The sequence below is a fragment of the Mus musculus genome, chromosome 7, assembly GCF_000001635.26.
Source record: "Mus musculus strain C57BL/6J chromosome 7, GRCm38.p6 C57BL/6J".
Taxonomy (NCBI): domain Eukaryota; kingdom Metazoa; phylum Chordata; class Mammalia; order Rodentia; family Muridae; genus Mus; species Mus musculus.
Window position 1 is genome coordinate 43508272 of NC_000073.6, and position 12314 is coordinate 43520585.

At 46.5% G+C, this 12314-nt stretch overlaps 1 protein-coding gene across 11 annotated transcripts; it reads right to left on the reverse strand.

Annotated features, from left to right (window-relative positions):
• Positions 1–2893: 2893 nt before the first annotated feature.
• Positions 2894–10808, reverse strand: Gm2511 (predicted gene 2511). Of its 11 annotated transcripts, none has more exons than XM_006541334.2 (6): positions 10670–10808; positions 8509–8596; positions 7852–8133; positions 7301–7406; positions 6419–6569; positions 2894–3035 (listed from the first exon to the last, which is right to left on the reverse strand). In XM_006541334.2, exons 2-6 carry the CDS (start codon positions 8531–8533, stop codon positions 2919–2921), a joined length of 681 nt encoding a protein of 226 aa, XP_006541397.1. In that variant the 5' UTR covers positions 8534–8596; positions 10670–10808; the 3' UTR covers positions 2894–2918. The 11 variants fall into 11 exon arrangements, with proteins under 11 accessions (XP_006541397.1, NP_001365378.1, XP_030099024.1 ...); NM_001378449.1 differs by lacking the exon at positions 10670–10808 and adding an exon at positions 10315–10621; XM_030243164.1 differs by lacking the exon at positions 10670–10808 and adding an exon at positions 10194–10305 and having other exon boundaries at positions 8040–8133.
• Positions 10809–12314: the final 1506 nt, after the last annotated feature.

Here is a 12314-nt window from a genome sequence, read left to right on the forward strand (position 1 = left end):
TAGCCCTCCCAGAGTGGGGATAAAAGCTAAACTTGGGGCTTGGAGAGAAGACTCAGAAGTTAACAGCATGTACAGCAGCTCTTGCAACGAATTCAAGATCAGTTTCCAGCATCTGCACTGTGAGCACAACTGCCTCTAACTCCAGCTCTAGTGGACTCGGTGCCCTAATAACTCTCTCTCTCTCTCTCTCTCTCTCTCTCTCTCTCTCTCTCTCTCTCTCTCCCTCTCTCTCTCTCTCTCTCTCTCTCTCTCTCTCTCACCTTAAAAAATCTAAACTTGCTGGGCAGTGGTGGCCCCCCTCTCTCTTTCTCTCTCTCTTTCTCTCTCTCTCTCTCTCTCTCTCACACACACACACACACATGCCCCTTAAAAAAATCTAAACTTGCTGGGCGGTGGTGGCACACGGTTTTAATCCCAGCACTTGGGAGGCAGAGGCAGAGGCAGGTGGATTTCTGAGTTCGAGGCCAGCCTGGTCTACAGAGTGAGTTCCAGGACAGCCAGAGTTACACAGAGAAACCCTGTCTTGAAAAAAAAAGAAAGAGAGAGAGAGAGAGAGAGAGAGAGAGAGAGAGAGAGAGAGAGAGGAAGGAAGGAAGGAAGGAAGGAAGGAAGGGAAAGAAAGAAAGAAAGAAAGAAAGAAAGAAAGAAAGAAAGAAAGAAAATCTAAACTCACAAGAGTGCTTAGAACTCAACAATTTCTGTCCCCTCTAAAATAAACTTGCACCCACTCACTTTGCACCTGCTTTGTAGTTTTGACCTTATGACATCTCTCCAATCTGAGTCCACCGCCTTCTGCTCCCTCTGGGTCACTCACATGTTAGTCTCCGTATCACCATCTCTTGAGTTGCTTTCTCCAACTCTGATGCAGACTCAACACCTCTTCTGTTCTTTTTCATAGTACTCTGTCCACTCTCTTCCTACCACTTACCCACCTCCACAAAATTAATTTGTGTGTCTATTTTATGAGTGTTCAGTGTGTGTGTGTGAACTAGTTGATGCATATCATGGGAGCATGCCTGTGTGGCACTGTCTTGTTGATACAGAAGGGACCAGACATGAGAGTGGCATTATGCCTATGTAAGGGGATCCTGGAATGTGTAAGAAAGCTAGTCAAGTATGAACCCGTGAAGGAAACAGCCAGCAGCATTCCTCCATAGTTTGACTTTGAGTTCCTGCCTTGACACAGTGATAGATTGTCACTTGGGTGGATGTGTGAGCCTAATAGAGCCTTCCCTCTCTAAGCTGCTCTCAGTCAGAAGGTTCTATCACAGCAACAAACAGAAACTACAACATAACTTTCCACAGTACCACTGCACACACGGCACTCATCTTCCTGTCAGCGACTCTAACATTTATTTGGTCAGGTTGGACACATCAGAATCTTTTCTTTGGTCTTCTTTGGGATGAATACAAATTTCCTTTATGTTGGCATTTAGTCTAGGCTCTGCTCCACAGTTACCCGGAAACAGTCAGGTGTGCCTGACTCACTATAAAAGGGGATGCGTGCTCCCTCCTCTCTCTTGTGCTCTCGCTCCTGCCCCTTACTCTCTATCTCCCCATTCTCTTCCCCCTCTCTCTCCATGTGCTTATGGCTGGCCTCCCCTCCTCTTCTCTTCTCTTCTCTTCTCTTCTCTTCTCTTCTCTTCTCTTCTCTTCTCTTCTCTTCTCTTCTCTTCTCTTTTCTTCTTCTTCTTCTTCTTCTTCTTCTTCTTCTTCTTCTTCTTCTTCTTCTTCTTCTTCTTCTTCTTCTTCTTCTTCTTCTTCCTCCTCCTCCTCCTCCTCCTCCTCCTTCCTCTCTCTCTCTCTCTCTCTCTCTCTCCCCTCAACTACCCTCCCCATGTCCTGAATAAACTCTACTCTATACTATACCATCATGTGGCTGGTACCTTAGGGGGAAGGGATGCCTCAGCATGGGCCCATAGAGGCACCTCCTTCCCTCACACCTTACCAAGCCTCCATCAAACATATCCCTGGTTTCTCTTTCTTTTTATAAAACACAACACTTTACATCTTCCCAGGAAAGTCATAAAGCACCAAGAGACATCACAGTATTCACCTAAGAAGGCTCATAGCCTCTGTCTTAGCTCTGTCCCTTCCAAACACACCATGCACACCATATCTGTCATGCAGAGAACAATCTTTCTCTATAGATCTACTCATTCCACTGCTTTGCTCCAAACCTTGCAACAGTTCATAACTAACCCATTCATTTAGTCAAGAACTTCACAAACAGTTCTGCATGCATTTTATATTTTAGGTACCATTCCCAGTACTGACGTCACAGTTCCTGTGACAGGCACGTTCCTGTTCTCAAGGAATCAAAGTTCTGAGGGTCAGGGTATGGTCCCATGACATAACCTTCCAATGTTTTAACTTTGAATTCAAATTCATCATCGCATATTTTCTCCACCTGTGGACCTGGGTACCACTTTCACAACCTAGTCTCCACTCAAGTATACTTTATGTGAGCCTACAGAAATTTAAGATAGGAGTGGGAGGTCTTGTACAAAGGTTTCAGCTGCTTGCTAAGCACTGACATCAGAATTGGATTAAAAATATAATGGCTTGTGTGAGCTTGTGTGTGTGTGTGTCTGTCTGTCTGTCTGTCTGACTGTCTGACTGTCTGTCTGTGTCCTCTGTCCTTATCTCTGTGTCTTCAGACCAGTCTGTGGAACTGGTCATGAAGGAAGGGATGAAAATCCCTTGTTTCACAGTGCCATGTGCACTTTTCTCCCCTGAGACTCTTCCCCAGAGTGAGACACATGCATATCTTTTGGCTCACCCCAATAACAAATCAACTAGGTGACCTTGGAAAGTCCTGAGACAGGCCCAAGAGTAGTCTCCATCCCTTGGAGTGTATAGGATAGATAGAGGCTAAGAGGGCTTAGTGAGCTCAGATCTGCAGGACCTCAAGTTTATTATGGACTTGGGGGTTCTGGAGTCTCCATGGGCTTTTGTAATTCCCAGGGTGATGGGAACTTTGTACATGATGCAGTTTCCATGGTCTTCCTTGGCTTCAGATTATCTTCTTTTTCCTGGAAGGTGAGAAAGGAGCGGGGCAAAGAGAGATGATGTAACTGGTTTACAGGGGAAGGAGCCACACCTGGAGATGAACTCTAAGTAAACATGGATCAAATGTTGCCTTAACTTTCCTCACCATACTTTGGCTGGAGCGTATAAACCCTCTCTTTTCCCTCTGGCCCCTCCCTGGTGCAACTAGGGGCTCCCAGAATATCCCTCAGATTCCTGAGACTGCATATGATGTCCTCAGGCAAGTTTTCTGCCATGTTCTGGATCACCTTAACCCCTGGCTTGGTTCTCTTTCTGTGAGGACACCTCTCCCTAGCAGCTTAGGGACTCACTGAGGGCAATCGCTGTGTCTGACCCATTCCTGGGACCTCACACTGCAGGGCCTGCAGATTAGGAGACACTGCAGGAAGTGCTGGTGGGGTTAAAGAGATGCCTGTGCATTGCTTCCTTTTCTTATTGCAGACTAAATAAATACCTGCAGCATAGGGAGGGAAGGTTTGTTCTGGCTCAGAGTTTAAGGAAACAAACATCCCACTGAGCGGGAGTGGTAGTGATGAGAAGAGTATGAGGCAGCTGGTCACACTGAGTCTCCAGTCAGGAAGCAGAGAACAGAACAGAAACTGGGACTAGGAGATAGAAGCTTGAGCTCCACCACCACTCACCCTCACTTCCTTCAGCCAGACTCTACCTCCTAAAGGTTCCATAATCTTCCACAACAGCACAGCCAGCTGAGAAACAAGTGTTCCAATTACACGAGCCTATGAATGTGTGTGTGTGTGTGTGTTTCATGTTCAAAACAACACATGGTTTATCCACAAAGGGACACTTGCACAGGGTGTTAAGAGGGATCTGGTGAGGTGATTGGAATGAGAAATTTCCCTCATGAGTATCTGATCACTTAGCCCCCCCCCCCCAAGTTAGTGACACTGTTTGGGGAAGTTACAGAGACTTTGCAAGGTGGAGCCCAGCCTTTCTAGAGGAAGCACGTCACTGGGGGTGGCCTTTGAGTGTTTATAGTCTCGCCTGACCCACTTACTGTCTATACCTGGCTTCTTAATTGCACTTGAACAAGTGAGCTCCCTTCTCCTGCCTCCTACCACCAATACAATAGACTCTTAAACCCTCTGGAACCACAAACCCAAACAAACTCTTCCTGGACTTGGTGTTTTATCACAGCAATATAAAGTAGTAACAGCAGGTTGCCTATGGTCCTGCAGACTCACAGATGACAAATAAGAACAAGGCAAGCCCTGTTCTATCCAAGATGCCCTGGGGCTGTAGGGTTCAGGGCAAGGGAAGGAGCAACCTGGGGGTTTTTGGTTTGGATGAGAAATTAGGCACAGGTTCTCCTGTGTTGAACGTTTGTTCTCCAGCTAGCAGTACTGTTTCGGGAGGTTGTAGAACGCTTGGGGTCGGATGAATGGCAGTAACAGGTGGCTCAGTTAGATCCTGACCTTGCTTCCTGCCTGAGCTCTCTGATTTTTTTTTTGGGGGGGGGTTAAGATGTGTTTTTCTTTATGTGTGTTTGTGTGACTATGTGAGCATGAATACCCATGCCCATAGAGGCCAGAATAGGGCATAGAGGGTATGAGATACTCTAGAGCTAGAGTTATAGTTGTTGTAATATCCAAAATAAATTCAAGACCACCCAGTACCTTCCCCCTTCAAAAGGACTTTCCAAACTGTACTAGCAGGCCAAGTACAGAGCCAGATTAAAAAACAAAACAAAACTGGCTGACTAAACAAATATAGAAATATAGTTTTAACGGTCAAAATGACGAAGCTTGCAGCTGCCAGAACAAGATTAACAATTCCCCTGCCCCACCTCACACTAAAATCCACAAGGACAGACAGAGTGAGAGTCACCCTATACAAGCCAACCAATGCCTAAAAAGGTTCTTGGCTACACCAATTAAAATAAGCCAAATACCCTGGTGCCCAAATCCACCCCTTACAAAGGCATAAAAAGTGTGTTCTTTCTTTCTTCTGGGTCTTTCCTCTGGCCTGCATCCTGAGAGGAGGGTCCCCAACATGTTGGAATAATAAAATCCTAAAATTCTCATGCATTTTGCAATGATGGTGGTCTCTGTGGTCTTTGTGAGTGAGGGTCTCATAAGAAACTACAACTACAACAGTTGTGAGCTGTCTGATGTGGATGTTTAGAACAGAGCTCAGGTCTCTAGAAAGAGCAGGACGTGCTCTTAACCACCAAGCCATCTCTCTGGCCAGAAAAGTTTGTTTTGGTTCATAGTTCAAGGTACGGTCCTTCATGATGGGGAACTCAAGGCAGCAGGAACTGGAAGCAGCTGATCACATCACCAGCATAGTCAGAAAACACAGGATGCCATCTATTGTTCAGCTTAGTTTCTCCACTTATACGGTTCATGATCCCAGCCAGGGGATGGTGCCACCCACAGTGGGCAGGTCTTCCTACCTCAATCAGTACAATCAAGACAGGCCCCACAAGCATATCCAGAGACCTGTCTCCTGAGTATTTCCTTATCCTGTCCAGCTGACATCTAACACTGATCATCACAGACTGTATCCCTTGAACTATGAGCCAAAACAAATCCTTTAAGTTGCTCCTGTCAGCTATTTGGTCACAGAGCTGAGATTTAAGGACTACCTGGTCTCCAAGCACTTGGCCAAGACTTGGGCCTGTGCTATAAGTGGCTGCTGCCTGCTGAACACCAGAGGCCAAACCTGTGGTTTCCACTCTGATGCTACCACTATTGCTGGGTAGTGTGTGGGTGGAATTAATTCACTTCCCAGTGGGGATTCAGTGTGTGTGTGTATGTGTATCTATTTGCATGGTATGTATGTATGCATGCCTGTGTATGGCATATGTGTGTATTGTATATATGTGTATTGTGTGAATAAGCATGTATATATCTGTGTGTGTATAGAGTATGTGTGTGTGTATGTATGTATGTATCTGTATATGTGTGTGTTGTGTGCATATGGTCAGTATGTGGATGTATATGGATATGTGTGTGGTATATATGCCATGCATGTATAGTGTATGTGCACACCTGTATGTGGTGTTTATGGTGTGTCTGTGTGTCAATGTGTGTATATGTATGATGTGTTTATGGAGTGTATGTGTGCGGTATATAGAGTAGATCTGAGTATATGTTTGTATGCTGCATGTGTGTGTGTGGTGTATATGGAGTGTGTGTTGATAGTTCTAATTATCCTCTAAACTATGTATCCTATTTTATTCCATGAGGCTCTTGGAGCCTCAGCTTCAGTGCCTGTAAAACAAACTGCAAGCTCATTGGGCTTTATACAGGCTGGGCAGCAGCTCTCCAAAGCAGCATGTAAGCTTTCTCCCACTAATACTAATGTTCTGCTGGCTGGATTCCTTTTGGGGGAAAGGGGCACTCACCGAGAGCTGCTCCTCAGAGGGTAGCTTAGTTCTGGATTTCCTAGGCTCCCTGGGCTTCAAATGGGATCCCTGGTCTGTTCCAGCCACAGAGTTCTTCTGTTCTCTCATCTGTGCACACTTCTTTGCCTGCTTTGTCCTGAGAAGTTTCACTCTAAGGAAATGTGTTTCTGATCAATTCTTCTCTGCATCCCCACATGGGCTCTGGTTCTGATCAGCATCCAAGTCTGGAGTCTCAACAGTACTGCCAGCTTGCTGTTTTATCTAGGGACAGCCACCCAACTTCTCTGCAAGTTGCTCTCATAACTACTGAGCCATCTCTGCACTTCCTTGTCATTTGTTTTTGTTTGTTTGATTGGTTGGTTGATTATTTATTGAGACAGAGTGTCATGAATCCCCCCAAACCAGCCTTGAACTCATCACATTAAAAATGACCTTAAACTTCTGATCTTCCTGTATCCACCTCCTGCGTGCTGGGAATACGGGCATGCACCATCACGCTCAGATTATGCAGTGCTGGGGATCAAACCCTCAGCTCCATGTATGCCAGGCAGGCCCTCTACCACCTGAGCCTGTATTTGCCTTTGAACTAACCTCATCTTCATGCTGTACCACCTCGCTCCTCTCCTCCTCTTCCCCTGATAGACAGTCACCCAGTCCCAATCACCACCCTTCTCGCTGCCAGATAGGATTAGAGGGGTCCTTAGGATGGCATTAGTGACTTTATGAGAAAGGGTGCTTATTCTAGATCTCACCTTGTGATATAGCAAGAAAGCCCTTCCTCAGCCTCTGGAGCCCTGAGATAACTAAACCTTTGTGCTTCATAAATTAGCTCATCTCAGTTGTTTTGTTGCAATAACATAAAATGAGCTAAGACATACTCACATGAAGGGGAGGAGGCAGAGAAAAAGTAGTGTGATTGCCATGGCTGCATAGACAACACCCCGTAGCAGAGCTTCCAGGAAAATCTGGGGAGCCAAAGGGCCCCTTCCTGGAAGTAGAAGGCATTTTGGTAAGGCTTTCTTTGTATAAGTAATATGTGTATATATGTACATACATATATATGCATATTACTTATAAAAAGAATATGTATATGTAATATATATGTAATATATATAATATGTAATATATATATTACATTTATTTGTGTGTGTGTGTGTGTGTGTGTGAGCATCACATGCACCACAGTGTGCATATGGAGGCCAGAGGACAAGTTGCAGCAGTCTGTTTTGTCTTCCCACCGTGTGGTACCTGAGGATTGAACTCAGGTTGTCAGCCTTGGCAGCAAGCACCTTTCCCTGTTGAGCCATCTTGTATTCCCTCAAGAAGCCTTTAAGACCTCAGATTCAGATCCCAAGCGGTGCCCCTCTTCCAGCCTCAGTGCTAGTCCATCCCTGTTCACTGCCCTTACCCAGTCTCCAAGTCCCCACCCTCACTTGACATCAGAAGGATGCTCAGACCATGGATTCCATGTTGGTTCTTCCCCTCACAGAGAAGAACTGTGCCCATTTCTGGGTCCCTGGCCAGGCTGAGGGTGCTGTTGTCCCAGGGACCAAGTGTGGTAGAGGTCACCTGGAAGTGGCCATGTCCACTGTTCACATCCACAGGGGCACCGTCCACCCACCATCGCACAGAAGGAGTGGGGATCCCATGGAAGGAACAACTGCACTGCAATATCTTCTCCACAGAGCAGAAGGAGTTAAGAAGTCTGGCAGGTTCTGTGGAGAGGGAGGATCAGAGGTCGGGGTCAGGGGTCAAGGGTCAGGAAGGAGACCTGCCTTTCCTTTTTTATCTTCCTTCAGGACCCAGCCTTCTTTTCAATGTTTGGCACATTGAAGGTGAAACTCAAGGCCTCCCACATGCCAAATAATGCTTTACCACTGAGCCACGCCCCCAGACCCTCACTGGGGGACTCTAGGGAGGTGCTCTCCTGCTGAACCTATGCTCTCAGGGCCTTCCTGGGGGATTCTAGGGACAGAGATAATGTCTAATCCAGAATGGCTCTCCTTCCTGTCCACCCCTCTCTCCTCTTTCTTCACAGTCCTGTTTGCAGCTTCCCAGACAGCACTAGAAGTGCTGCTCATCCGACTTACCGAGCTGTGCATGTGGTGGGTCCATCTGTAACAGCAAGAATTCCCAGGTATGCAATGCTATTTACTGTCATGAGTAAGTCGATGACAACTGAAAGAAGATGAGGAGCTGGGTGAGGAGAAACGTCCTTGCCAAGCAGGTACTTGAGACCCTCTTGGTCATACCAAGCATCAGATGACCCGGAGAAGCAAGAATTACATGGGACAAGATTCTCAGGCATATCTAGGGATAGGGAACATCCACTAAGATCCTCTGTGAAGCCTGGATACTGTGTATTGGGGTATGTCAAGCTCTCAAAAGCTAGTCGAGAGGCATGGAAGGATGGTTCACTCTGTAGAGATGGGATCAAGACATGTGTTTCTTTGGAATTCTTCCACTGGGGCTTTTTAAGAAATGGCCAGGTTGGGAATGACTGTAGGTCAGGTGACCATAGGAGAGGCCTCCATTGTTATTGAGAAAGAATGGTTTACTTGAGTTGAAATTCAAGGGATAGGGGACAGGATTCAGAGGGGTGGGTAGAATTTAGACTTTTTGGTGTTCCTTGCACTGTCCAGAAATGAGTCTGAGTAAATCAATCAGAAGTTCATAGCCAGAGGTGGTGGCTCACACCTGTAATCATATCACCTGGGAGACGAAAACAGGAAGATTGCTGTAACTGACTATAGAGCCCAGGCCAGTCTCTGGCTCCTGAATAGCAGGATCACAGGAAAACCAACAAAGATTGCTCCTACCCACACGGAAAGAGGATGGTACCCAGGTTTCCTGGTCACAAATGCTCCTTGCGTTCACGAAGAACACTAGCCTCATTTTTGTACTGTCAGCTTTTCCTTTCTTTGTTTGCCAACTTAAAGCCTCACTCTGGATATTGGAAGGAACCCAATCTGCATCCTGGCCCAAGCTTTGCCGGTAAATCGCCACATCACTCTGATCAAATATCATCCCTGCTCCAAGTTTGTTTTCAGCGTCACATCACATAGGTGGGATTTGCTGCTGCAGAGGTAGGGATCGATTTGGCTTTGTAATTCTGATTTCTTCCTGCTCCTCCTCTGCCAGGCCTGAAGGAGCATAGCTGGGATGGAGCCTCATTTTCCTCTGCTCATCGCTTCTCCTCATTTTACTTCACATCTTGTTCTCAGGGCTCCACGAAATTATTTTCCCTCAGCACATGTCTATCTGCCTGTCTCCTTAGCCCTCTTACTAGCCAAGTGCTCTCCAACTGTTAGATTTTTTTATTTTTATTTTTTGCTTTGTTTGGTTTTACATGGAGTCTGATGTAGCCCAGGCTGGCCTTTCTAGGTAGTGTAGGATGATCTTGAAATCCTGATTCTCCTGCCTCCACCTCCAAGAACTAAAATAATTAGCGTGTAATTAAAATTAATTTGCTGAGAGACTGGTGGGAGCCTAATTAATGTATTAACCTGGCAGGTTATGACAGATATGGATTATAGGATTACTGATTTACAAAGCTGGGACCACATGGCCACTAAACTGATCATTAACTCACAGGCGTTTGCTTGTTCTATTAGAATGGTGATCTACTAGCTTCTTTTCTGGTTAACTTGGTGACACACTGAAGGCGACTGAGGGGTGACAAGATGAAGAAGAGCGTGACAGAGACAGGAGAAATAAGTGACAAAGGGATGACAGATTGACCGGGTGACCGAGGGGAGCAAGATGAACAGCTGACCAAGAGCTGAGGATTGACAGGCTGGCTAGCATAGAAAGAGGCACCCGGCGAACCAACTGGTGTGCAGTCGCTCTCTGCCAATCCGGAATTGGCTTTGGATGAACAGAGGAGCTCGCGGTACCTCGGTGCTAGGGTTGCCAGAGCAGCCTAACCGCTCTGTGGCTTCCTCGTGAGAGGTCCAAGGATGCCACCGGCTGAGGACTGCTTGACTAGCTTGACTAAGGGAGAAACGTCAAGTCCCCAGAAGCAGCTCATCAGGGACAAACAATATCCATGCACACGAATTCCATAGATCCTCCCACAGGCCCAGGCGGCCAGTCATCTTCTGTCTGCCAGGCTCAAGCCACAAGAGGGCCACATGACAGTCTCTGCAGTGTGTGAGGGGGTGGGAGGGAGGGGAAGAGGGGGTTACACACATGCGCGTGTCTGTCTGTCTGTCTGTCTGCCAGTGACCTGGTGAAGTATAAGCATCTTACCCAGTAGCCAAAGAATAGCTGCGCTCCTATCAGTGAGGTTATGATACACAGCCACCACAGTCAGGAACTGAACTTGCATGCCCTGCCTCTTTGTTGTGGCTCTGAACCAATCAAAAGCTCTGATGAGATGCTGGAACTTTGGATCAAGTTTCCCCAGTAAGGCCTCTCTCTCTCTCTCTCTCTCTCTCTCTCTCTCTCTCCAGCTAGCAAGGCCTTTCTTGACTGCTCTCATCAAACCACACCTTGTCCTCCAATCCTGTTTACTCCCTTTCCAGTTGGTAAACCCTGCTTGATTTTTCTTCTACTTTACTCATTACACAAACTTTCTGACCCATTTCACATTTTCAAAAATGCTTTTTAGCTAAAAGATTATATTAAAATTGTGTTTATTGACTGCCTCACTAAGATATACACCTTATAGATCTTGTCATGTTTTGTTGTTTTCGAAACTGTCTCTCTGGGTTGAAATACTGACTGTGCTTTATACACAATGAATATAGCTTTAATCATGGGTAGGGTGAAGGAGCAGGACACCAGAGGTTCACGTGGTACGTGTATGCTTAACATTCTAAGATGCTGTCAAGTGGATGAACAGTTTACAACCTGCTCCATATTGGTCACACATGATAAGAGCCATTTTATAAATTCAGCCATTCTGGTGTGTGTGTGAGAGAGAGAGAGAAGGGGGGTGGGGAGAGGGAGAGGGAGAGGGAGAGGGAGAGGGAGAGGGAGAGGGAGAGGGAGAGGGAGAGGGAGAGGGAGAGGGAGAGGGAGAGGGAGAGGGAGAGGGAGAGGGAGAGGGAGAGGGAGAGGGAGAGGGAGAGACTGGCTCACTGAGATTTTAATTTGCATTTGCCTGAGAATCAATATAACATTATCTTCTATTCTGTTTTTTAAGTTATTTACTTATTTTACATCCTGACTGCAGTATCTCCTCCCTCCTCTCCACCTAGTTCTTCCCCTCCCCTCCCTCAATCTGCTCCTCCTCCCCCTCCCCCCTCTTTTTTTTTTCTTCAGAAAAGGAGAGGCCTTCCATGGGTATCAACCAGCATTGCATATCAACTTGAAGCAACACTAGGGTCATCTCCTATTGAGACTAGATGAGGCAGCCCAGTAGGGTGAAAGGGTTCCAAAGGCAGTCAACAGAGTCAGAGAAGTTCCCTGCTCCTGCTGTTAGGAGTCCCATACGAAGATTAAGCTACACAGCTGTTACACATGTGCAGAGGGCCCAGGTCAAGCTCATGCATGTCTCTGGTTGTCTCTGGTTCAGTCTCTATTAGCCCTATGGACCCAGGTTAGTTGATTCTGTAGGTTTTCTTATAGTGTCCTTGACCCCTCTGGCTCCTTCAATCCTTCCTTCCTCCCTCCTCTTCTGCAGAATTCCACAATAACCATTGTATTCCGTCCCAGGGGTCTGGCATGCAAGAGAATCCATCTCTAAAATTCAGAGTTTCCAAACTGGGATGTGCGAAAGTCACTGTCAGAATCTCTTTCAGGCCTCTGCAGCTTCCCAGAACCTCAACTCCCACCATGACTCCATTGATGCGCAGCCAGAACCTTGCCTTCCTTTTCATTGAATTCTAGAAAGTCTTTCATTTCATTATTTCTTCCCTGACCCAGAGATCAATGAGTAGAGAGCTGTTCG